Here is a 26,747-nt window from a genome sequence, read left to right as displayed (position 1 = left end):
TTCTTAGTGATTCGATAAAAATACCATAAAAATTCAGAAAAAAATACAGTTTTCATAGAATAAGATATCTTCCACAATTTACGAATATTTAAAGTATTATTCCACAATATTTAAAATGATATGCCATAGCAAAATGTAAACATTTGACAACAAGAAAAAATTACAAATACATTGTTTTGGACAATGGCAACTGTTAATTAGAGACAATGGATACAGTTTTAACATATGAAACTATAACTTGACATTTAATATCTATGGGGAAATACCCTTATCCTGAAATTAACTTCACTTAAAATCTATCTATTGTGTTAATTTTGTTTGATCCAATATAGGCCTATATAGCTCAAATAAGATGATATTATTTTGGTATTTGATATTATAAAAAAAATTTAAGAGGGGGGAAAAATCACTGTTAGAAAAACAAGCAATGACTTGTTATATACCGGTAGTTACTGAAATACAGCTCGAGCTCTTATGACTTCCCGCCTCTCAAGTGACAACTAGCCCCGGCGTGCCCTACATGTTGCATTTTTAATACTAACCTGTAGGTGGCAACCGATACAAATGAAGCGACTCAATTCGTGTCACAACGGTCGCACATTTAACCCTCCATCCCCGATGAATGCACAAGTCCGTTGCATTCTCTAACTTTAATAAAACTAAAATGCTGTAAACCAATGCTTTAGAGAAGTGACATTGGGACAGATAGTAGAGGAGGCGTGGTCGCTCATGAATATTACCCAGAGAGGCGTGGCTTGGCTTCACCTGAGACTGCTCTGAGGAGCGTGCAGCATGCAGCGCAGTACACAGTCAGATCTCTGGAGCAGAGGCATCATTAGCTGCATAACAGGGGATCATATGGAAACACAGGGTGACTGATGCTTATATTTTTTCTGAAACAGTCAGGTAATGTAACTACAGAGTTTATGATATATCTTTGACATTTTGCATGTGCTTTTTTATCACATCTGTGTAGTTAGGCTATAAGTAGGTATCTTTGCGCATAATCTATTGTAATATAAACGGAGCCTGCTGGGCTCTCTACACGCAGGTGAAGGTGACTGGGAATGAGTGCCAGAAGTCTCCTTTAAAAATACCGCAGTGGTGTGCAATCTGATGTAGACCACACGCAGGCACAAACTAAAACACTTTTTATAATCTATCTATCTATCTATCTATCTATCTATCTATCTATCTATCTATCTATCTATCTATCTATCTATCTATCTATCTATCTATCTAACCAGTATATTTGTTTTGCAAGTGTATGCTTTGTAAATCTGATGCTATGAGACCTGATTTTTATGAAGTGAACGGTTCTGAGTGATTTATCAGAGATGTCAGTGTGTTAGAGCTTCTTTTTTTCTGGAAGTTGATCAGGGGTTGAAAAATGCATATGTAATATTAAAAATTTGGTTCATTGTAGCATTTCTGCAAGTCTACTTATAAATGTAAAACTTAATTAATACAACCCTGCTAAATTAATATTAATTATTAATACAATTTAAACTTAGTAAATTACTAGCATGCATTTTATCTGTGCGGTATTTAGTTGGACCAGAGCTTGGATTAACACTGTTCATGTCCTCGGGTTTATTTCCTGTGCTGGATTAAATTATTATTTTTGATATCTTTTCTATACAAGTAAAATTGCATCACAATGACAGAGAATGGCAGATGGAGCGGGTAACGTTTACTTCTGTGACTAAAAGACGCATTTAGAAATTCAGACAGAAAATCAGCCTAGAATAATTTATAAAATAAATTATTTTAAATTGAGGGGGGGGGGGGCATCTTCAGAAACAATGCCATTGTTATTTGATTTAATTAATCCAAGTAAAACAGATAATGTGCTCATTAATGGTATCAAAGTAACAGTACACTCTTAAAAATAAAGGTGCTTCATGATGCCATAGAAGAACCTTTTTGTCTAAATGGTTCCATAAAGAACCTTCAACATCCGAAGAACCTTTCTGTTTCACAAAAGGTTCTTTGTGGCGAAAAAAGGTTCTTCAGATTACAAAAAGGTAAGAAAGAGATGGTTCTTTAAAGAACCTTTGACTGAATGGTTCTTTGTGGAACCAAAAATGGTTCTTCTATGGCATCGCTTGAAGAACCGTTTGAAGCACCTTTATTTTTAAGAGTGTACCTTCGGCTATTAATCTGGTCTCTAATGCACTCAGAAGTCTTGAATGGTTCATTCTTTCCATTACATCAAATAAAAAACATATTATTTCTTTTACATCTCAACCTGAACGAGAACTGTTATTGTACGAGTACAAGTTATTGTAGGGGAACTGGTTATAATGTCTGATGGAATGGATGCATGAACTATTTTGACATGCATAATTATAAGTAGCATTTCAGGATGCAGTAATCAGTATTGGAAATTAGACTTGAAAATTCTCATTACTTTAAAATCTCTCATGACTCTTTCAGTGCAGCTAAACTAGATTAAGTGCAGATGCAGAATTAGTGAGATATGCCATAAAATCCCACATTTGGGTGGATCTCTATGCTTAATGCTTCTGTATGTACTAAGTACAGTATTTAGTGTATTATATGCAGGCTGGCAAATGTACTTTTCCAGCATGTGATGTGATCAGGTTAACATGTCTCTTGTCCATACTACCCCGAGCAGGGTACTTATTGTAACAGGAGAAGTGTTAATGCTTATGTGTTTATGGTACAGTATATGTCTGAATAGATGGAGTGATATGCATTAACCCAGCAGCTTTCCAGTAAGAAATGGGAGCAAAGCAAAGCCATTTATATTCACTTCAATATGGTATATAGTGGCTGCATCTATTGTATCTATATCCACTGCATCCATATCCATTTCACCATCACAAAATGGTGTTTAGACAACAAACACATTTAAGCGATACCTCATAATATACAACAAATTTCTGTGACGCTAAGTGTTTTGAAATAAAGTTTACTCACTATAAAGTGAATCAAAACTAAGCTACAAAATCTGCTTTTGAGGCAGTTCTCCAGAGCCAAAAATTGTGCATCCTCCACAATTGTGCATCATGCCAAAAAAAGATGAAAATTTGCTGAAAATGTACTCACTCTTGCACTGTCCAAGATGTAGATGAGTTTGTTTCTTCGTCAGAATAGATTTGGAGAAATTTAGCATTACATCACTTGCTCAACAATGCATCCTCTGCCGTCAGAATGAGAGTTCAAACATTTATTTGCATTTAGCAGACGCTTTTATCCAAAGCGATTTACAGTGCATTCAGGCTATACATTTTTTTTAAACAGCGAATAAAAACATCACAGTGATTCACAGGTAATTCGCATGACTCCAGTCCATCAGTTAACATCTTGTGAAGTAAAAAAGTTGTGTGTTTGTAACAAACAAATCCATCATTAAGTTTTAACTTTAAACCATCGCGTCTAGCTAAAACATAGATAGAGAATCCATAATCCATAATAACATTAGAAGTGAAAAAGTCCTTCCCCTGTTGTCCTCTCACATCAAAATCCACCCAACTGTTTTGGACAGTTTTCGCTTGTAAATGGTGCATGATATGTGTATATTTCTCTCCTGATTCAGATGAGACTATTTTTTACATAGAGAAAGCAATAATATGGATAGAAGACTCATTAATTGACTGGGAACTGCAGTTTGTGGATTACTTAATTACTTGTGGATTATTGTCATCATCACCTGTTTAAACTCTCATTCTGACGGCACCCATCCACTGCAGAGGATCCATTGGTGAGCAAGTGATGTAATGATACATTTCTCCAAATCTGTTCCGATGAAAAACCAAACTCATCTACATCTTGGATGGCCAGCAGGTGAGTGGATTTTCATTAATTTTTCATTTTTTGGGGGCGAACAATTGATTTAAAATGACTGACTGTACTTCAGCGTGACCAAGTAAAATCTTTGTATTGTTTTATTCAAAGGCGTCCCTTCAATATTAACTATTTATTACCATCTTATATGCATCATGTGCTTGGAAAGTGTAGAAAATGGGTTTGTTGCTTTGAGGAAACATCATGGAATTGATGCATTTGGTGCACTTTTATCCAACTTTGTAAGTATTTTATCAGTTTGTCTGTTTCCTGAGAAACAAGCACCATGATGTACCAGGCAGCTACAGGAATGTTAATTGTTTTGCACATTTTCATGCGATGTGGTTTGTTTGATAATAGCATTTGATACAGTAGACGTGCATTGCACTATGAGATGTTTAGTGAATGCATTTGTGTTTGACGTGTTTTCTCATCAAACCATCTGCTCTCGATATGTGTCTTGGGAAGGAAGAGACTTACTCATGTTTTCTTGCCAATGCAGCGGGAAACCTTTGACAGAGCAAGGATGAGTTAGCAGCCCATGACTGCACTACTGGAAGTGGGAGCTTGTTCTAGTGAATCAGCATCCATTACACAACAACATTATCGTCAGCAAAGTACTGCTGGAGGAACCTGCCTGGATCTTAGCAGAACCTCAGTACATATTGTTGATCATGCGGCAGACCAAACAGCCCAACTTCATGCTGATGGTGTTTGGATACCTAATACCTGTCATTTGGGGTTTTCCATTTGGACCGGTTCTTGATATGGATGTCACCCCCAGGACAACTGTACATGTTAATGGTAAGGCTCTTTACATGTAATTCAGTGTTGTGTGCTAGTCAGAACTGAATTGTGAATGCCTTTTGAAGTTAAATTCGATTCCTGAATTTGAACTGAATTTGAATTAAGGTAACAAAGAGGATGCAGAATTCAGATCTTAATGTAAGGAAGTAGAATTTAAATTAATTGATATGCAAAGAAATTAATATGAATGGATGTTGAATGTTCGTCTTGATTGAATTAATACTTTTGAAAGACTTAAACTTAAGATTTTAAACTTAAAGCTTGATGTTTTTGAGATTCTTATTAAGTCTGATTTTCTTATTAAATAAGATTTGTTTAAATATTATACCTCAAATTACACATCATGAGAGCATTTACTTTGGCATTTACTTAGTTTCCATAGTCAATAAAAGTATCAGGTGTGTCTTGCTTCATTCATGGGCTGTGCTGAATGTGTTTGACACTGTTTTGCCTGCAGTGCTGGAGGCTATGGCAGTTCTCTGGATATTATTAAACAGCCCTTCTCACTTGTCCTGGCCCAGTTCATGAGATTCTCACAGCAGATGCCATGAGAATATAAAGTGAGGTTAGGCCACACTCACTCCTGTGAGTTTAGCCTGGACTAACACATGGGCTCTCAGTGTGTGATGGATTTGAAACATGTCCATGATAGTGTATCGTGTAGTGTTTCTTTTTTTTGGAAAGAAATTAATATTTTTATTCAGCAAGGATGCATTAAATTGATCAAAAGTGACAGTAGACATTTACAATGTTACAAAAGCATTCTATTTCATATAAATGCTCTCCTTTCATCAAAAAAATCACAGTTTTGAACTATCCTGGAGATATGGTGGCCACTACATACCAAAGTTGTATGATGTGCAAAGAAGTCAGTAACTAATAAAATGGTTTGTGTGAAAAACTTAAAGAGGCCTGAACAAAGTCGTTTCATAAACCAATTGTGATCCAGGCTTCATCAGCACTAGGCCTCACTGATGCTCCTAAATCTGTCAAAGCTTGTTGTCTTTATGCTTTGTACAACAGATGGGTTCCCAGTAATTGTAGTTTAACGTTAATAGCTGTTATTGATGAATAATGCCTGCAATTGGAATAAAGCCCAAGCTTTTTCTATAGCTCAATGTTCTCTTAGAGTAGATTTGCCCTCTGACTGCACTGATGAAAATAAATGTGTATTTATCACCACAGACTCACACCATTGTTTAAGCCAATTGTGCTGTTTCTGGCTGGTCAGGATGCTCAAACAAATAGAGCTATGTTTTGATAGCCCCATAGAGCCAGTGTTCACATTTTTAAGTGGAATCAGCCAATGAACGACGAGAATATGAGATACGAAAGCATTTTAACATCATAAAAATGATATACATCACCTTTTTACTTCATTGCATGTAAGATAATTGACATACTTGTAAAATGATTGAGAATGTTATGACATCTTTCGTGCATCTTTACCCACTCAAGTGCTTAAACTTAAAGGGGTCATATGATGCAATTTCAAATTTTCCTTTCTCTTTGGAGTGTTACAAGCTGTTCATGCATAGATAAGATCCCTAAAGTTGCAAATACTAAAGTCTCAAATCCAAAGAGATATTCTTTATAAAAGTTAAGACTTGTCTACGCCCTCCTAAAACACCTCATTCTAACACGCCCCCACATGTCTACGTCACTGTGTGGGAAGATTTGCATAACACTGCCCAAATGTTCACGCAAAGAAAGAAGGTGTAACTTTTATTCTCGCTGTAGTATTGTTGTTGCCGCCACTGCCGCCATGTCGTGAAGGCGCTGTGTTTCGTTGTGAAAGCAAAACTTCTTTGTTTGGCCTTCCAAAAGAGGACGATACTCCTCTCACTCTATCCCGCCGTGTGTGACGCTGTGTGTTTCGTTATGAAAGCAAAAATAGTTTAGTTTGGCCTTCCAAAAGAGGACACGACTAGAAATCAGTGGTTAAGTTGTATTTACAACACTGTTCCAGAACAGTTCAACCCAAATATTCAGATGTGTGCAGCGCATTTTATGGAGGACTGTTTCCTGATCCTGGGATACTACAATGCCGGCTGTTCTGACTCACAGTCTGCAAGTACGTTTTCATATTTAAAGAATTTGCCACTGATGATTCAAATGCGAGTTTTGAGCAGTGTAGAGTAGCGCTAGTTGTTTGTAATTTCTCCGATCACAAATGCAGACATGATTTTATGTTTATGCGGCGCGATGCAATGCAACGCGTAAAAAGACAGTATAAGTCATTATAATCCATAAATATGTCCCCACTGGATGCAACAAATGCCTCGTTTATAATGGTTTTTTTAATGTTTTTGTCTAGTCGCTCCATCACAGTATCGTAGGGGCGTAACATTTCCGTCACACACTTGAGGTATTCGGCCAATCAAAACACACTGGATAGCTGGCCAATCAGAGCACACTTCGCTTTTCAGAATGATGAGCTTTGTAAAAATCGACGTGTTTCAGAAAGGCGGGGCATAGAGGAGAAACAATAATGTACAGTATGTGGAAAATAATGTGTTTTTTTAACCTTAAACCAAACCTTAACACATTTCATTACACCAAATACACCAAATAATGTTCTTTTTAGCAACATCATATGACCCCTTTAAGTGTTGCTAAAGTTTGCTGCTGCATAATGGCTCATACAATCCATTCGTGCTGATAATTTGTGCTCAGACACTGCAGATCTTGTTCATGTAATTTTGTCTTCATTATTGTATTTTTCTCCTTGCCCTGGTTGACTCAAGTCCTTGACCTATATTTTGGCTCTCTTGGGATGAGAGGGAGGGCTAGAGCATACAGGGAGAGTGTACAGACATGCATGTAAGAGCGTTGAATCTCTGCTAAATCAAGCTTGTGTCTTACAATATGTCTTATCGGGGAGAGTGTTAAAATGTTGAATTCAAGAAGAGATCATTTTGTGGGTGTAACAAAAGGTGCTATCTTTCTTTAATGGTTTGCTGCAGTGGGTTTGAGTACATGGAGTGTTTTCTTTTATCTGCAGATCGTTGGGTTCATCGCTGTCTGGTTTTCGTAGTGCTTAGCAGACCTGAAGTAATGTTGAAATGAAATATGTATACATGTGTAATTCGTCTGGGTTAGCAGGGTGAGGAGAAAAGTGCATCTGGGGTCTTAAGAGACGTCTACATGTATCTCTTGACTTTCTGTGTCTGTCTGTGTAATGTTTGTCTATTGAATATCTAAGACCTTGAGATGTTATACAGTAATTTTATTAATTAATTAAATTATTTATTAATTTATTTATTTCAAATAAATGTTGTTATATTACTGTTAAAATAGAAAAGTAATTTTTTTTGCAATAATATTTTCAAAAAATCTTACTGTCTACATATATACTGTATACACACACACATATACTATTTTAACATCAATGTCACTACATTTAATATTATATTAATATAACAGCATTTTTTAAATAGAAATATTTAGTAACATAAGTTTCTTTACTGTCAGTTTTAATCAATTTAATGCACTGTTGCAGAATAAAAGTATTAATTTCTTTCAAAAACGTATGAACGTATCACAAAGAATTACCAATATATATATATATATATATATATATACAGTGGGTACGGAAAGTATTCAGACCCCCTTAAATTTTTCACTCTTTGTTATATTGCAGCCATTTGCTAAAATCATTTAAGTTAATTTTTTTTCCTCATTAATGTACACACAGCACCCCATATTGACAGAAAAACACAGAATTGTTGACATTTATGCAGATTTATTAAAAAAGAAAAACTGAAATAACACAGTTCATACAGACAATCTGTATGCGCAATTTGTATATTACCAGCTTGGCACGAAGGTTGTGTGGTTGAAACTTGGTTCCAGTGTTCATTCTAGGGAACAGTAAACAAACCACACACTGCTAGAACACAACAGGAGGCCTTGGGCGCTGTGTTGACTCTGCTCATGGACTTGTTCCCTCAGTGATGCACAGAGTCAGTCTATGTTTATAAGCTGGTGCGGTAGGGCAGTTTGTGCACTAGCAGTGAGACCCTTGTTTGCCGTTATGTTATAAATAACAGCAGTTCCGAAAGAAAGTGGTTCTTAAAAATTGGGATCATGGAGTGCTGCAAATAATTAGATGAAAATTGATTTCAGACATTGACACAGTGTGCATGTCTAGTGTAATTTTGTTTGTTTAAAGGGGTCATATGATGCGATTTCAAGTGTTCCTTTTTCTTTGGAGTGTTACAAGCTTTTCGTGAACAGAAAAGATCCCTAAAGTTGCAAAGACTAAAGTCTCAAACCCAAAGAGATATTCTTTATAAAAGTTAAGGCTGGTCCACGCCCTCCTAAAACGCCTAATTTAAACACGCCCCCACATGTCTACGTCATGATGTGGGAAGATTTGCATAACACCGCCCAAATGTTCACACAAAGAAAGAAGGTGTAACTTTATTGTTGCTGCCACCATGTTGTGAAGACGTTGTGTGTTTTGTTGCAAAAGCGAAAATACTTTTGTTTGAAAGAGGACACGACTAGAAATCAGTGGTTAAGTTGTATTTACAACACTGTTCCTGAACAGTTCAACCCAAATATTCAGATGTGTGCAGCACATTTTATGGAGGACTGTTTCCTGATCCTGGGATACTACAATGCCGGCTGTTCTGACTCACAGTCTGTAAGTATGTTTTCATATTTAAAGAATTGGCCACCGATGATTCAAATGCGAGTTTTGAGCAGTGTAGAGTAGCGCTTGTTGTTTGTCATTTCTCCGATCACAAATGCAGACATGATTTTATGTTTACGCAGCACGATGCAATGCAACGCGTAAAAAGACAGTATAAGTCATTATAATCCGTAATTATGTCCCCACTGGATGCAACAAATGCCTCGATTATAATGGGTTTTAATGTTTTTGTCTCGTCGCTCCGGGACACGGCATCAAAGTATGGTAAGGGGCATAACATTTCTGTCACACGCTTGAGGTATTCGGCCAATCACAACGCACTAGATAGCTGGCCAATCAGAGCACACCTCGCTTTTCAGACTGATGAGCTTTGTAAAAATCAACGCGTTTCAGAAAGGTGGGGCATAGAGGAGAAACAATAATGTGCATTATGTGGAAAATAATGTGTTTTGAACCTAACACATTTCATTACACCAAATACACAAAATAATGTTCTTTTTAGCAACATCATATGACCCCTTTAAGCCTACACTCTTAAAAAATACGTTTGTTTATTTTTTGCAGCAATTCCATAGAAGAAACATGTTCTGTGATCAGTTCTTAAAAGAGGAATTTTTTAGTGTGAAGAAAAGTTTAATTATCTATGTAAAGAAACTTTTGTGCAATGGAAAGGTTCCATGGATGTCAAATGTTCTTCATGGACCCATATATGCCAGTAAAGAACCTTTATTTATGAGTGCAACGTAGGAACCCTCTTGCTGGTCCCCTAATTTTAAACAGAAATAAATGCGAATAGCCTAAAATAAATAACATAAATGTATTCTATATTGAAGATTTCCATATACATTTACAGTTTAAAAAAAATCATAATAAATAAATTTCCTAACACAAAATAATGACAGCATTATTAAAAACCATAACATTTTAATCTGCATATGAACATTTTCAGTGAAAGCATGCAACAGGGAGCAGTAGTATTCTATAACTGTCATGGCATCCATACAATAATTAATATAATATTTATAATGATAAAAAAGGATGAAATTAGTATACATAAAATGCAATATTGATAACAGATCACTCTAAATTATAATGTAGACACATGCATTTTCTGTAAAGCTGCTTTGAAAATGTGTATTGTGAAAAGCGCTATACAAATACATTTGAACTGAATTGAATTGAAATTAATTGAATTCAAAGAATGTTTCAGAAAAATTATTTGCTGGTTAAAGTAAAAAAAAAAGTTTTAATTTTCTTACTATCTATTGGTAATGTGACAAAGACTGCATCCCCAATATTCTTTTAAATGTTGCTGGAAACCTTTTTTTAACAGTTTTATAGTCACCATATTTTAAAAAAATTAATAAGAGGCCATTTTTAGTAATTGGTAGCTAGTCATTTTGAGTCTCAAGATGGTGCTAATGAGATATTTTAACTTGCATTGATATGAAAAAAGTGAGACCACAAAAGAGACAATATAAAGCAGCAGCGGCATGCTGCCATAGACGGTGGCCAAATATACAGTTTAGCAGTCATTATATGAAAATATTTGACCACTCAGTGCCATGATTGACTAATTAAAATCAAGTAGTCCAAAGACAAACATATCAGATGTTTATTACATAGGGCTCTCTTATAATTTCCAGCAATGTACATCCAAATTTCTGCTCTTGTCTGCATTTTCCCTTTTCTTAAATCCTGATATGTGATTATAAAAAGTAATAGTGGTATGGATGTGGATGTGTGTGTATGAGTGGCTGTGTGCGTACATGGTTCAAGGACACACAATGAGCTTTGGGCTCAAAGGCTTTTGTGTGATCTCTCAGTTTATCATCAGCTCTGCACTCATCACTGTGTGTGTTACAGTCACTATCTTTCTCTATCTACACAATGAGACACAAGGATTAACAACACACACAGAATGTCGTCACTTTGCCTGAGGTCTTGAATCGTGTTTGCATAACTTAATATTTTTTCCTGTTATGAGTAATTTTAGCCCTTGGCCCTCCCACGCGCACAGCAACCCGTAGGTCTGTTGCGACCTTTCTTTGATTGACAGTTTAGATCCTCATGGCCTTGAATTTTTTGGTTTATACTGTCACTCATTTTCACGCTAGCTCAAACAACACTAGACCAGCACTGCTTGTCTAGTGTTAATATTTGTAAAATATTACTGTCAGAGGCAGAGCTCATAATGTGTATCTTTATGCAATGTCATATAAATAACCAGTCTGTAACTACTCTGAATTAAATCTCAGTAATCTGTAAGCTGTATGTATTTGATTCTCTAAAAAGAACCAGCTCATTATAATAATTCGTTAAGGAAGCAGAGAGCACTTGTATGCTTTTGATTCACCAAAAAAATATCCATCTAACAAAATTCATTTGTTTGGAAATCGGATTACATTGGTAATATGTATGCCTTTAGATTCATTAAAAAAAAGGCCTGAGTCATTGGTTGCACTGTAAGCTTTTGATTCAAGCCTGAGGTCTTGAATCGTGTTTGCATAACTTAATATTTTTTCCTGTTATGAGTAATTTTAGCCCTTGGCCCTCCCACGCGCACAGCAACCCGTAGGTCTGTTGTGACCTTTCTTTGATTGACAGTTTAGATCCTCATGGCCTTGAATTTTTTGGTTTATACTGTCACTCATTTTCACGCTAGCTCAAACAACACTAGTGTTGTTACCAGCACTGCTTGTCTAGTGTTAATATTTGTAAAATATTACTGTCAGAGGCAGAGCTCATAATGTGTATCTTTATGCAATGTCATATAAATAACCAGTCTGTAACTACTCTGAATTAAATCTCAGTAATCTGTAAGCTGTATGTATTTGATTCTCTAAAAAGAACCAGCTCATTATAATAATTCGTTAAGGAAGCAGACAGCACTTGTATGCTTTTGATTCACCAAAAAAATATCCATCTAACAAAATTCATTTGTTTGGAAATCGGATTACATTGGTAATATGTATGCCTTTAGATTCATTAAAAAAAAAGGCCTGAGTCATTGGTTGCACTGTAAGCTTTTGATTCACTAAAAAGAACCAGCTCACAAAAGTCATTCGTTCAGATATCAGACTACTACACTGGTTTCTCTGTAGGCTTTTGGTTCACTAAAAAGAACCAGCTCGTAAGAGTCATTCGTTTTGGAATTAGACTACACTGGTTGTGCTCTATGCTTTTGGTTCACTAAAAAGAACCGGCTTATAAGAGGCATTCGTTTGGGAATAGGAAAACACTGGTTGCTCTGAATCAAAGACTTTAGATATGCAATACAGACACGGTGCACTCGTGCTATTATGAATTGAAGAAAGTGCAACGCACAGTATGGTGGAAAAAGTACCGCCTTACAAAAAAAAGAGCCAATCAGCAGTTGATAGTCATGGTATTACTGCAGCTGCAGTTAGAGGTTTTGGTTGTCATAGAAACAGTCAGTGTCTTGAGATGTGCTTATGGCTGCACAAGCACATTCAATTGACCAAACTGAAATATAAGCTTTTTTAATGCTATTTGAGCATAAGAAACAACATTTAAGGGACAGTTTATGTCAGACTTTGTAGTAGAAGGCTCAAGTAGAAGGCGTTCAGAGGTGCTGTAAATATGGCCAATAAGTGAACAGACTTTACTTGAAATTGACTGTCTGTATGCTTTTGATTCACCAAAAGGAGCCGACTGATTAGTGTTATTCATTCTGTAATTGGAAAACAATGGCCACACTGTTTGTTTCTCTCTCTGAGAGTATTTTAGTACACTATGTTCAGTCTTTAAAACACACGGTTTTTTATTTTGCTCAAAAAGAGGATGAAAAATATGATAGGGCACAAATCACTTTTAAATTCTGATTCCAAATCTTTTGTGTTCCAAGCTTGCATGCTGGATTTACTGTATGTTGTTGCTGATGTAGACTTTAGCACCGTGTTTGGGGGGAAGGGTGTTTTGCGAGTTAGGGGAAGGGCATTTGAGGGGTACCATGGTTGATATGTGGCCTAATACTGCCAAGTCTCATCAGCATAGCCCACCCGTCTCTCAGTATGGGGCAGGAAATCTCAGCATGCAGTGTTGTAGATGGGCAAGTCCTTTACCCTTCAGAATGTGCCTGGGGTTACTTTATGCCCTTAATTTGAGGAAGCAGACCACCCAAAAATGTCAATATTTCAGAGAGACATTTTATCATTGTACATAAAAACAGGAAGTGTTAAATCCAGTACCTTTTTGCTTTCCCTCACTCTTTTTTCCCCCTCTTTTTATTATACCAGCATTTCTTTTTTACAGTGAAGTTAGATCTTAGTTTGTGGTGAAACTATGTCACATTAATGCAATTCCGTGAACAGACTTTACTTGAAATGGACTGTCTGTATGCTTTTGATTCACCAAAAGGAGCCGACTGATTAGTGTTATTCATTCTGTAATTGGAAAACAATGGCCACACTGTTTGTTTCTCTCTCTGAGAGTATTTTAGTACACTATGTTCAGTCTTTAAAACACACGGTTTTTTATTTTGCTCAAAAAAGAGGATGAAAAATATGATAGGGCACAAATCACTTTTAAATTCTGATTCCAAATCTTTTGTGTTCCAAGCTTGCATGCTGGATTTACTGTATGTTGTTGCTGATGTAGACTTTAGCACCGTGTTTGGGGGGAAGGGTGTTTTGCGAGTTAGGGGAAGGGCATTTGAGGGGTACCATGGTTGATATGTGGCCTAATACTGCCAAGTCTCATCAGCATAGCCCACCCGTCTCTCAGTATGGGGCAGGAAATCTCAGCATGCAGTGTTGTAGATGGGCAAGTCCTTTACCCTTCAGAATGTGCCTGGGTTTACTTTATGCCCTTAATTTGAGGAAGCAGACCACCCAAAAATGTCAATATTTCAGAGAGACATTTTATCATTGTACATAAAAACAGGAAGTGTTAAATCCAGTACCTTTTTGCTTTCCCTCACTCTTTTTTTCCCCTCTTTTTATTATACCAGCATTTCTTTTTTACAGTGAAGTTAGATCTTAGTTTGTGGTGAAACTATGTCACATTAATGCAATTCATGCCATACCTTCTCATGCTGCTGAATGAAGCTTTGCTTTATTATTATGTTTTCATGGTCATGTTTTCTTTGTTGCCATTTAGTTTATTCAAAGGTTGCTGATAAGGATTCAGTTCTCCATCTGTTCATCTCAGTTCAAATATTTCCAATAATAGACCAAACAGTGTTGAGCTATGAGTGGATCTCTATGTTGTCGACATGATTTGGTCATGTTTGTCCCTGTTTTTTTTAACTGGGTTTCTCTCGCTGTTCGCAGGGCTGCTGGGTTGTAATCATTTCCATGGAGCTGCAGTGAACTATAGCTCTCTGTTACTGGAGGATGGACCAGGGTTGTTGTATGTTGGGGCCAGAGAAGCCATTTACAAACTGGACACCACTAACATCTCTGACACCGATATCTCTCTATCTGTAAGTTCTGCCTTTGTTCAATATACTTAATTTCTCTACCTAAAGCAGTTGGGCTGATCATAGTTGTCCATATCTATATAACAGCTGGAATGGGCAGCATCTTCTGACCAGAAGAGGCAGTGCCTGAGCAAAGGAAAGAACAATCAGGTATTGCCATTCTTGATGTGTATCCTTCCCTAAATCCCACAGCTCAACTCAGTGTCATGTGATTGATTGATAAGTTCTGGTAAAATGTATAGCCTGAATTCACTTTAAGTTGCTTTGGATAAACGCTTCTTTCAAATGGATAAATGGAAAACCACATCTGAAGTGCTATATAGCATGAAAATATGTACTTTTTTGTGATGTATAGATAACCGTACAGGAAGTTTCTTCAGTTAACATTCATTTTATTTCAAGTAACAATTTTTTAAATGGCTTTAGTTAACGATAAAAACCCTGATTTCCACTCTCAAACAATAATAAAACATTTTCGACTATTGGCAGTTTTCTCCACAGCACCCCCTAAAGTCTGCATATGGTACTGCATAATGTATCTTTTTTTTGTTGAAAATGTAAGTGTTCTAGAATAATTTCTTGCTTGTTTCATCACAGACTGAATGCTACAATCATGTGCGGTTCCTGGACAGATACAATGACACTCACCTGTACACCTGCGGGACACATGCCTTCAGACCACGCTGTGCTTACATAGTGAGACGTTTACTCTCTCTTTACTGTACCTCATATTGCAAAGGAATTGCAATCATGAATGCTTTATTACTATAAGATAGAGCAAGGTGCTTATAAATCTCCCTGCTTTGGTCAGGATGTGGCACGCTTTACCTTTGTGCGTTTTGAGGAGGGAAAGGAGAAATGTCCTTATGACCCTACAAAGGGCTACACTGGATTTATAATAGGTAAATGATTTAGATTCATAACCTTATTTCATAACTTGCATGTTTCTTCTAGTGTGACCTATAAGATTTGCTGTTACAGATGGTGAGATGTACTCTGCCTCCCAGTATGAGTTTCACAACATCCCTGATATACGACGCAACTTTCCCTTCCCCAACTTGCGGACAGATGATTCCCCAACAAGATGGCTGTTGGGTTAGTTGACCATTTTTTTTGAAAAAGTAGAATGTAAATGGTGTTCACCTATGCAACCATAATTTATATTATAATATTATAGGTAGTTTCTAGGGCATTGCTAAGGTGTTCTGAGTGTTTTTTTGTATGTTTCTTTTTAGTTGCTATGGTATTCTGAGTGGTTACTTGCTAAGACTCAGGTCCTTCTGTTAATGTTCTATTTGTACTTGCTGTCTCATCTGCCAAACAAGAGTCAAATAGTCTGATTGTTTAGAAAAGTAATAGCACAGATATAACATTAAAAGGAACAGAAGATCCCAAAAGAGTCACTATATTTTAATCGATAAACAATGTACTTTGGAATTTCTCAGACACACAATAAGATCAGTAAGGCTCATAAGTGGTTCATTGTGGTGTGGGCAGCAGTCAACACTGATGTTCTTTCTCGTAGAGTCAGATTTTGTTGGCTCAGCATTACTCAGAGAGAGCATCAACAGCTCCATTGGGGTTTTTGAAAAAGTAGAATGTAAATGGTGTTCGCCTATGCAACCATAATGTTCGGGTATTGTAGGTAGCTTCTAGGGCATTGCTAAGGTGTTCTGAGTGTTTTTTTTGTATGTTTCTTTTTAGTTGCTATGGTATTCTGAATGGTTACTTGCTAAGACTCAGGTCCTTCTGTTAATGTTCTATTTGTACTTGCTGTCTCATCTGCCAAACAAGAATCAAATAGTCTGATTGCTTAGAAAAGTAACAGCACAGATATAACATTAAAAGGAACAGAAAATCCCAAAAGAGTCACTATATTTTAATCGATAAACAATGTACTTTGAAATTTCTCAGACACACAATAAGATCAGTAAGGCTCTTAAGTGGTCCATTGTGGTGTGGGCAGCAGTCAACGCTGATGTTCTTTCTCGTAGAGTCAGATTTTGTTGGCTCAGCATTACTCAGAGAGAGCATCAACAGCTCCATTGGGGATGATGACAAACTCTACTTCTTCTTCACGGAGAGAAACACGGAACCAACAGCTTACTCCAGTCAGACCAAAGTGGCCAGGGTGGCCCGTGTGTGTAAGGTAAAGTTCAGGATATATCTTGAGTTGAGCTTATGAAGAGGAACTGTTGTATGTTGATCTGTATTTTTCATATCTGGTGTTCAAATTTACATTAACAAGACATTTTCGCTCCTAAGTACAATTCAATTGAGCTCAAATTATTCCAAGCTCCATGATGGCGCCAGCCTGACCTCATGTCGCCACACATTCCTGGAGTTTCTATGGTTTGCCACTGTTGCCGGGCAGATAAAGCCCCACTACCCAAACTATCAATCTGGTGTTCAAATTTACATTAACAAGACATTTTCGCTCCTAAGTACAATTCAAATGAGCTCAAATTATTCCAAGCTCCATGACGGCGCCAGCCTGACCTCATGTGGTTTGGACCTATGGTTTGCCACTGTTGCCGGGCAGATAAAGCCCCACTACCCAAACTATCTCTCTCGTTCGCTTTCCTTCTCCCACACATGCTCTCCCACCTGCATTACTCTCATCTCATTTAGTGTCTTCATTGTGCTCGGATAAACCACGCAACATTTTCCCCTCACCGTTATATCTTCATTTATTTCATGCCTGCATTCACTCTGCAGCTAACACTTCACAGCTCTGGGAAGCAGGTCAGGTCCCTTACTGCTTGACTTACTGAGTTAGGAGGGAAAGAAGCTCCAGTCCAAAGTAGGCCACACTACACACACACACATACATATGCCTGATTACACACATGTACACATCCACGCGTATACACTACTGTTCAAAAAGTTTGGGTTGGTAAGATTTTTTATTATTATTTTGAAAGAAGCCTCTTATGCTCACCAGGACTGAATTCATTTGTTCAAAAATACTGTAAAATGTAGATTTTTTTTGTTGTTGTTTGTTTTCTGTTTTAATATATTTTAAAATGTAATTTTCAGCAGCCATTACTGTGGTCTTCAGTGTCACATGATCTTTCAGAAATCATTCTAATATACTGATTTGCTGTTCAAGAAACATTTATTATTATTATCAATCTTGAAAACTGTTGTGCTGCTTAATATTTTTGTGGAAACCATGATACACTTTTTTTCAGGATTCTTTGGTGAATAGAATGTAATGCATTTATTTGAAATAGCATTACTAATATTATGAATGTCTTTACTGTCACTTTGATCAGTTTAGTGCATTCTTGCTGAATAAAAGCATTCATTTCTTGAAGAAAAAGAAGCCAAACATTTGAATGGTAACATGCATACACTGAAGAAAATTTTAAATGTTTTAGTAACTAGTCCACAGTCTTTAGGCTAACTAAATAAAATTATTATAAGTTGTGAACATTTTTTGTTAGCACTTTAAATAGATAAGTTAAAAAACACCAGTCTCACCCCAATAAACAAGTTTTGGTGTAAGCTCAATCAGCTTCAAGAAGATGTTGAAGAACAGTTAGAAGATGTTTTAAATTAGTCCAATTTGTCTTCTAAATGTAGGCAACTCTGACATACTATAAAAATCTTCTGTTGACTTGCATTGCGTTCAGTGGCTGAGAAATTATTTTAATTAAGCAGGCTCACCAAGGGGAACACTAATCACCCGAACAGTGTTTAGTGCACAAACAACTTTGCAGTAGTTCAAGATTCCATAGAAAATTCCATAGAAAGGTTCAAATAGCAATTTTACGTAGGGTACTCTAAAGTAAATATTGATTTTCAGTGTTTACACATCATGAATACATTTCATATTAATTAAGAAAATATTTCTTGTCAAAGTAACAAACCATACCTTATAGTTATAGATATAGTTATAGTTAACAGATTGGAAGTTTTTTTCTACAGCCAAGTATACACAGTGTGCATTTTTAGAAATAAAAAGAATGAAATTGCAGTGACACAAATATCTGATACTTATATCATGTGACAGCATTGCTAATAACTTTTGTATTGGAGAAACTGTACAAAAGGATCTATTTCCTTTACTCTTATATTTGAGCCATCCTCAGTTCTGGTCTTTCTTCTTCTCGACTGAATGTGAACTGACACCACAATTAGCCTGAAGGTCCTCGTGTTACTACTAAAGTCTGATGGAGCCTGTTTCTGAGCAGACAGCTTTTTGTGCCCACAACTGTGTCATTTCAAGCTGAATGTTTAATTCAGGAGAGTCTTACATACCAGTGCTTGGTGCATTTGGCTGTGAACTACTCTCAAGGGTTTATGTGAATTATGCCAAAAGCCATGGGGTGGGTTTGTAGAAATTCCCCAGATAATACTTCCAACTTTAGGTATCTTAAATAAACCTCTGATGGTAAACTTTCCAATGAGATAAAAGTTGTTAGAAGATGTGCATCAGTGAGAGTCAGGCTATTGTTCTTACAATGTGATTTAAACCATCTAATGTTAACATTCCTAATAAAGCTACCAGCCAGCTGGTGAGTAAAGTGACTTATTTTCTTGCTAAAGCCAATTTTTACTTTTATTGGTCTCTTGGTGTTAATTTTCAGGCCCAGTGTCCAAAATAAATTCACAGTATGTTCTGCATGCTTCGATTAATGGCATTAATAAGTGCAACTCTGTGTCTTGTAGATACAGTCTCGTCCAGGACATCCAGATGGGAAGCAGAGGCTGTACTAATATTACAAGTGATGGTGTGTTTGCATGTGAATAATTTCTGAGCAGCCTAGTCAGGTGACTTTTAAGTGTAGACTAATAATGTCTCACATTTTGCCAGGTTTTGTCATGCACCGGACACGTGCAGTGATGGCAGGAGATGATGTTCTGTTACAGTGTGAGATTCGTTCTAACCTGGCCACCCCTCACTGGACGCTGAACGGTCAGCAGCTGCAAGGTTACGGCGTAGACTTCGGCTACCGCACCGGCACTGATGGCCTCCTCATCATTGGAACTCAGAACCAGCAAAGTGGACACTACCGCTGTTACGCAGTAGAGAACGGTGTCTGGGTTCCCGTTCGCAGCTACGTGGTACGGGTCCAACCTGTTCCACCTCCTGCATCACATCTCTCGGGAAGCCCAACGGCTTTACCTGAAAGTTTCTTCACCACCACAACCGCACCAACTCCGAGTCCTTCCAGCGGTCCTGTCGAGCAGCTTCTGTCGCCCCCACCGGGCCTGTTGCCTTCTAGACCAGAGTTCCAAAACTACAGGCACATGGAGGCTATGTATATCTCTCTGGTGGCTGTTCTTGGCGGGCTTTGTCTGGTTCTAATGGTGGTCCTCCTGTACGTTAGCTTCTGTGCACGCAACTCTCCCAATGCCAGAAAGTACTCCCAGCAAGCTCTGTCTGTAACCACGGCAGCCGAAAGAAAGAGGAGCTCGCTCTTTGAGCTTAAAACCATCTCCAGTCACTGCAATGGCAGAACGGAGGGGCGTAGCAGAGCGATGTCAAGAGACGGAGAGTTTCTACAGATCGTTCCAGCGGACATCCAGACCACGCCTAGCAAGGAACCTCCGCCTGCGCCGCCACTTCCTCTGCCTCCGCCCCTGCCTGCATCGGAGTATGCCAACGGACTGTCGGCCACATTGCCCAGTGTGCTAAGAAAGATGAACAGGAATAGCTATGTGCTCCTGAGCCAGACGGACACGGAAATTATGTCTCCGCTTTACCACTCCTTCACCGAGGAGCTCAACAGGATTCTAGAAAAGAGGAAACACACACAGTTGGACATCCAGCCAGATGAGAGCTCAGTGTAGCACGATCTCGCATCACTACTATATCGCACCCTTGTGGTATGGAGGCTTACATTTTGTATAAGAGCCAAAAGAAACATGTCTTTTGAAGTTCTTCATGGTTTCTCTTTGAGAACTTTGAGAATCATCTCATGAAAATATATTCTTGAAAATATTTCTGAGTTTGGCCGAATTTACTTTGAATTGAATAGACATCAAATGTAGCTAAAGACACCTAGACTGTGGACCTCGAAGTGTAAAAATCACAAGATGATATTCAGTCAAGAACACGCAAGACTCAATTTGGTTATATTGTTTTGTTTTAAAGGAGAAGTAAGAGACTTAAGAACACTGTCCAAAGACTTTCTCAGCAAAGAAATGCACATTTGTACAAAATCAATGTGATATTATTGCTCAAATGCAGACGTTTACAGATTTTTTGTTTTTGCCTAATTGCACCTGATTTAAATAACAATCATTTTATTATCAAAGTACTAATAGTCAGAGCATTTTCAAAACTTCTTTGCTAGTTCATTAATAATTCAAAAAGAGTTTGGGTTTTGAGCCTGTTGGCAACATTTCATGAATGTGAGAGCACATGTTCTTGAGATTTGGGCATTTTACACAGTTTCACACTAGATTGGAGTCAGATTACAGGAGCAGCGAGTGTTAGCACATGCATCATTGACATCTATACAGATACAGAGGTGGTCATTTTCAGAGTTAGGGATGTCAGAAGGAGTGAATAGATCTCAAAATGGAAGAAACACTCTCTCTGATGCAAGATTTCCCTGTCAAATGAGATGCTCACAAACGGAAGTAAAAGCCAAAATGCCAGGACGTTTGAAGTTTGATGAGTTTGCATTTAGTTTATTTTCTGCATTTTGAACGCATGACAATGCACCTGGTTAATTGACTTTTAAACCTCAGGCATAAATGTATTTCTATCAGGGCTGTCAGTTTATTATTGTAATTTAATTAAATTAGTTTTTTACAAATCTGACGCACTACAGTTCAAATGTTTGGGGTCAATGTTTTTGAAAGAAGTTTCTTCTTATGCTCACCAAGGCTGCATTTATTTGATGTAAAATACAAAAACAGCAATATTGTGAAATACTATAACCATTTCAAATAACTGTTTTCTAAAATGTATTTTATTCCTGTGATGGCAAAGCTGAATTTTCTGCAGCCATTACCCCAGTCTTCAGTGTCACATGATCCTTCAGAAATCATTCTGATATGCTGATTTGGTATTCAAGATTTTTTTTTTATTTTTATTTCAGTTGTTTTTAGTACATAAAAACTAAAATGAGAAATGTTGCCCTGAAAAAAAAGTAAAAGCATTTTTTTATTTAATTTCAGTGAAAAAAAAAAAGTTTTATTTCAATTAACAATCTTGCACCACAGTCATTTTTTCAAGAGTTGTAGTTTAGTATAATAACGGTACTATAGTAACTATTAGAATCCCTTGACTTATTACTGGCGAAGTTCAAATTTATTCTGTCAGGAGTAGCTTTCTGAGATATTAGGAGTTATTAGTGCAGGGGTGTTTTGGTAATAACATCAAAACAAGTGAGTGATATAAGCACATAGTCATATTTTCAGTTCAAAACTTTATTTCCCAAAGGAAACCTTATATTTCTCAGTGGATGGGTGAAAAGCAATGAATCTTATTTAAGCACAATTTCATTGTTATATAAACTTTATCAAGCCACCAATAATCTGTCATAATCAAACCGAAAAGTGTCATTTTAAAAGTCTAATAACAGGTAACTGCTGAAAACATGTTGAATTTGTGTTGATTGTGTGCTGTGGCAGAAGTTCAGAGCTCCTCCAATAGGTCAGAACATCAGTCAGAGAATAAATACTATGCAAAGTCCTTATTTTGCTGTGGGCCGACTGGATCGATGCTGGGGGGTCGATTTGTGAAGGGGTGCCACTGGCCCTGGATACTAGGACTGTCTGTGTGGAAGGGTTTACGAATGCGGATGATGTCCAGTCCTGACTGGTTGGACAGCTTGGTTATAAGTTCTACAATTTCCTGTGATGTTTTATTGGTGACCGTCTCCTCCTTCACATTACCATTCACTGCATAGATCAAATAACGACAAGTGAGTGCACAGGTATTCTATACATTTTATAACTTCAAATTGTAAACACTTAGTAAATACTGCAGGAAACGACAAGGTCAGACTTACAATATTCAGCTACTATTTTTGGAATTCTGCAGGACTGAGGGGAGATGTAAACCACAGTTCCTGGGTTATTCTTGGCAAAGTCGACCACACCTTCTTCAATGAAATCCCTGGAGGAATATATATCATTAGAATTATGTGCTTTACAACGAAACACAAATAATGCATAATGTCAAATGATCTCACTGAAACATGGTACTCAAACTACCCCACACTATTTGTAACATAAACTGTATTAAGTATCATCCTAAACTCCAGCAAAACTAAAGGGTTTTACATTTTTTCTTTAAAAAAACAGTAGTTTTAAAAATAATACATTGAAATAAAATTCTCATATTTTCTATCATAACCCAGACAATTTATGTTTACAATTTAAATATTGCTTATTATATAATCTACTATGTTACATTACATTATATCGGGCATACTAACATAATACAACTAATAATAATTGCTGGGTCTCCATACAAAGTAAATGTTCTATGGGTTTTTAAAGTAAAGTGTTTTATTATTATACATGATCGACACAGTTGATGTAAACCCATACCTGACTCCTAAAGAGCCCTGGCCTTTCTTTGAGAAGATCAGAGATATTCGCTTCAGCTGACAAACATAGCGACCCACTCCATTGTGAAGAACGCTCTGTAAAAAACGACTCGGTGTTCCTCGAGCAGTCATGGCCACCTCTTCAGAGATCCTACATTCAGTTCAAATCACTCTTTGATTGCTGTCAGAATTGGTTCGAGTAATATCACGCACTTTGATTGATTTGATGTAGAGGACAGCCGTCAGAAGACATGTGTAATGTCATGTACGTTACAAATTGTCGTCCGGGTGGAAATAAAAGCTGCGCATGTAATAGAGTTTTGTAGCAATCAGAAAGTTATCCTTGATTTCATTACAGGAAATTTGAAAATGATGCACCGTAATTATTTATGAAGATATGCTTATTGTGATTTGAGGCTACGCAGTCTAATTATCTTTGTCATGACAAGAGTTTCGTGTTTCACACGGAAGTATTTTGGAGTGCGGACCTCATGTTCAGTAGGACTTGCAGACACATGATAACAGTTTGGCGCGCTTCTTACAGAATAGTAAGTGTACAATATGTAATTTCAAATGTTTACGGTATGTTTGTTTCTTATACATGTTTTTTTTGCCACAGTTTCTCTTCAGTAGTTTCATTAATTGTATAAATACACGTACATTTATAGTTGAGTAATAATGTTAAGGGTCATGCATAGACAATATAGTTATTTTTCTGGTGACGCTTTATAATAACTTTCATTAATGAATCTGTAGCAAGCATTATAATACATCAGTAGTTCATGTACATTCTTATATGAAAATATATAAATGACATTTGCAACTATTTGATCTACTAATGACCTGTTATACATTATATAATCTATTAATGCTTGATGATGCTATTAATGATAGGTAAGTAATTTCTGTTATGCAGTAGCCTACATTTTCATGTTCCCATCATAAATATAGTAATATATTGTAATTTACATTTTTAAATATTGAAATCATATTTTTTAAACATAATATCACAGAAAATGTAACAGGTAAATAATTTAATTACTTTGGTTTTGAGTAGATGTTGCCATTTTGTTGTCGTCAAAGCATATATTGCAATGAAATACAATGATGATTCAGAGATGTACAAATAAATGTTCTTCAAAAGCCAGATTTATTATATTCAATACATTTTAACATGCTTTTTCTAAAAAATGATTATTTATAATCAAGAAGCAACTAAAGTTGCTTCTGTCCAAGTGTTCATCCTGAAATATTACTAACAATATAAAAGCTATGCTTATTTTTGCAGTAAAGATCATGACATGGGTACCATGACCTGAAGGGGAACATTTTTAGAATGATACTTTTACTTGATAAAAAGTATAAACTATCAATCAGACAACAGAAGGCGTGTAACAACAGGGGCAAGTTCAAGCTCAAACCAGTGTGCACCGTTTTGCTACGGTTTCCGGCTTGAACGACATGTTTCCTGGAAACGGTGTGCAACAGGGTTTGAGATGTGTTTTCTCTTGTTTGGTGGGTGTGTCAAACATGTCAGCCCAATCAGCAGCAGCATGTAAACCACGCGGTATTAAAGAGACAGCTTGCACAATGTATTTAACATCGGTATTAAACACGTATTTATAACGATTTCATCAGGCTCTGAAAAGTCTTCAAAAAGAACACAAAGAATGGCCTTCTCAGCTGCCATAGTTGCTACTCTTGCGTCAGCAGAACAGTGTTCAACGCACCACCGTTTCCGTTTAAAAAACGTTTTGCACCGTTTTTGTCGGGGCTGAACGCAGCCCAGGTTTTCTGCAAAGTTTTGATCATGTTGATAGTTTCGAGGCCTTAGAAATTTGAAACAAATATGATATGGTAGGTTTTATGAACTTAACTTACAACTCAAGTATATTGACTTTTAAAAGTTCAAAAGATAAATCATAACACAAATGACCCATGTTTATGACAAGTTCAGTTTCAGTCACATTTTTAAACTGCATATTGTTATTGTGCAAATTTTCTGTGATCATTGCAGGTCTGATGTCCTGAATTAACAGTTAAATGTGGAGGAGCAGGTTTCTCAGGGGGGCAGGCTGTCTCTTGCAGGGGACGGGCTGTATTCCTTGTAAACCCTCTCATCTTCCACCCTGGAGATATCTATCATTTTACCAGCCCTGCCTCAATCCAGTCCTACAGCGTTGTTTTAGAGCACCAACTTGGTATTGTTTTGAAAACCATTTTAGACCTGCTGTTGCATTATATTTCTTCAGAACATTAAGAAAAGATGCAAAGTCAATCATTGATTTCCCTGCCCAGCACCTCACAGTGACTGATATCAAGCAGTATCTTCGTTCCAAAGATATCCATTTCCATGATGGCTACAGCTGCTTACATGCACCTAGTATTTTTATGCAACCAGGACCTGAAGGGTCTGGAAAAGAGAATTACTCACTGTTCATCGATAAAACCACGGGACAGTTTCTGTGTAAGGAGACTTTAGTGGAGGGGAGCTGGGAGGACCTCCAGGATTGCATTGAGGTGATGTTGAATGAAAGTCAGACCTCCATCAGCCCTGACGTGCTGCTGGGGTTTCCTGAGAGCATGGAGGAGCAAGAAGAAAGAGAGATGGAGATGAAGGAGGTGCAAAGAATATGGAGCAGCTCTATGCCGTTTTCCGACCTCCTGGATGAGGAAGTGCAGCTCATTAAAACCATGTTTCAGATTGGTAAACTCACCAACGCCACACTGAAGAAATTTGGTGTCCGGTTCTTCAAGCCCACCAAGTGTTTGGTGTTCCCCTGGTTTAGTGGACGTGACTCGTGTCTCCGGGGTGTTAAATTGCTTTCTGCTGCCATGAAAGCTGATGGACGCGTGGTCTACACCGAAGCGACGGTTCCAAAAATCTCCAGCTACCACAACCTCTTCGGCCTGCCTTTGATAGGACGGAAGGACAGTGAGGTTGTGCTCACGGGACGTGAGGTAGACAGCATGGCGGTGAATCAGGCTACCGGTCTTCCATCTTTTGCCTTGCCACGGGGTGTAAGCTGTCTGCCTCCGATCCTCCTGCCTTATCTGGAGCAATTCAAGAAAGTCACACTGTGGCTGGGGGGAGATATGCGCTCCTGGGAAGCTTCAAAAATATTCTCCAGGAAACTTGGACTGAAACGCTGTTCTCTTATCCGGCCAGGGGACATTCAACCTTGCCCCAGTGAGGCACTGGCTCAGGGCAGGAACTTGGCACGAATTGTCAAGGCTTCAATCCCTGCTGCCCACAAGTCCATTGTGTCCTTCAAGCAGCTCAGGGAGGATGTGTATGGGGAACTGGTTAATGTGGAGCAGGTGGCTGGGATACAGTGGTCTCGATTCCCTGAGCTTAATCGTATACTTAAAGGTCATCGCAAAGGGGAACTGACCGTTTTTACAGGTACAGCCAGCATAGCCATATATATATATATATATATATATATATATATATATATATATATATATATATATATATATATATATATATATATCATACGCT

At 37.3% G+C, this 26,747-nt stretch overlaps 3 protein-coding genes across 4 annotated transcripts in view; 2 read left to right on the top strand and 1 right to left on the bottom strand.

The window, feature by feature from the left end:
- Positions 1-819: 819 nt before the first annotated feature.
- On the top strand, positions 820-21,484 carry LOC107581647 (semaphorin-4G-like). The gene is made up of 10 exons (XM_016267269.1): positions 820-906; positions 4,316-4,617; positions 14,575-14,726; positions 14,811-14,873; positions 15,321-15,419; positions 15,535-15,625; positions 15,705-15,818; positions 16,718-16,867; positions 19,319-19,462; positions 19,546-21,484. Exons 2-10 carry the CDS (start codon positions 4,488-4,490, stop codon positions 20,523-20,525), a joined length of 1,923 nt encoding a protein of 640 aa, XP_016122755.1. The 5' UTR covers positions 820-906; positions 4,316-4,487; the 3' UTR covers positions 20,526-21,484.
- A 537-nt stretch (positions 21,485-22,021) lies between these two features.
- Positions 22,022-23,500, bottom strand: LOC107581592 (39S ribosomal protein L43, mitochondrial-like). Its single transcript, XM_016267219.1, has 3 exons — positions 23,244-23,500; positions 22,700-22,806; positions 22,022-22,589 (listed from the first exon to the last, which is right to left on the bottom strand). Exons 1-3 carry the CDS (start codon positions 23,372-23,374, stop codon positions 22,369-22,371), a joined length of 459 nt encoding a protein of 152 aa, XP_016122705.1. The 5' UTR covers positions 23,375-23,500; the 3' UTR covers positions 22,022-22,368.
- Positions 23,501-23,561: 61 nt separating this feature from the next.
- The window catches only part of LOC107581591 (twinkle protein, mitochondrial-like), a 6,452-nt gene continuing 3,266 nt past the window's right edge, over positions 23,562-26,747 (top strand). Inside the window, exons 1-2 of one of the 2 annotated variants that reach the window (XM_016267217.1) lie at positions 23,562-23,790; positions 25,260-26,648. In XM_016267217.1, coding sequence (XP_016122703.1) covers positions 25,286-26,648 — 1,363 coding nt within the window. In that variant the 5' untranslated portion in view covers positions 23,562-23,790; positions 25,260-25,285. The other variant, XM_016267218.1, reaches the window with a different exon arrangement.

Source organism: Sinocyclocheilus grahami, unplaced genomic scaffold, assembly GCF_001515645.1.
Source record: "Sinocyclocheilus grahami isolate Dianchi unplaced genomic scaffold, SAMN03320097.WGS_v1.1 scaffold36.1, whole genome shotgun sequence".
Lineage (NCBI taxonomy): Eukaryota > Metazoa > Chordata > Actinopteri > Cypriniformes > Cyprinidae > Sinocyclocheilus > Sinocyclocheilus grahami.
Note: the sequence above shows the minus strand (reverse complement) of the source record. Positions and strands in the feature narration are given on the sequence as shown.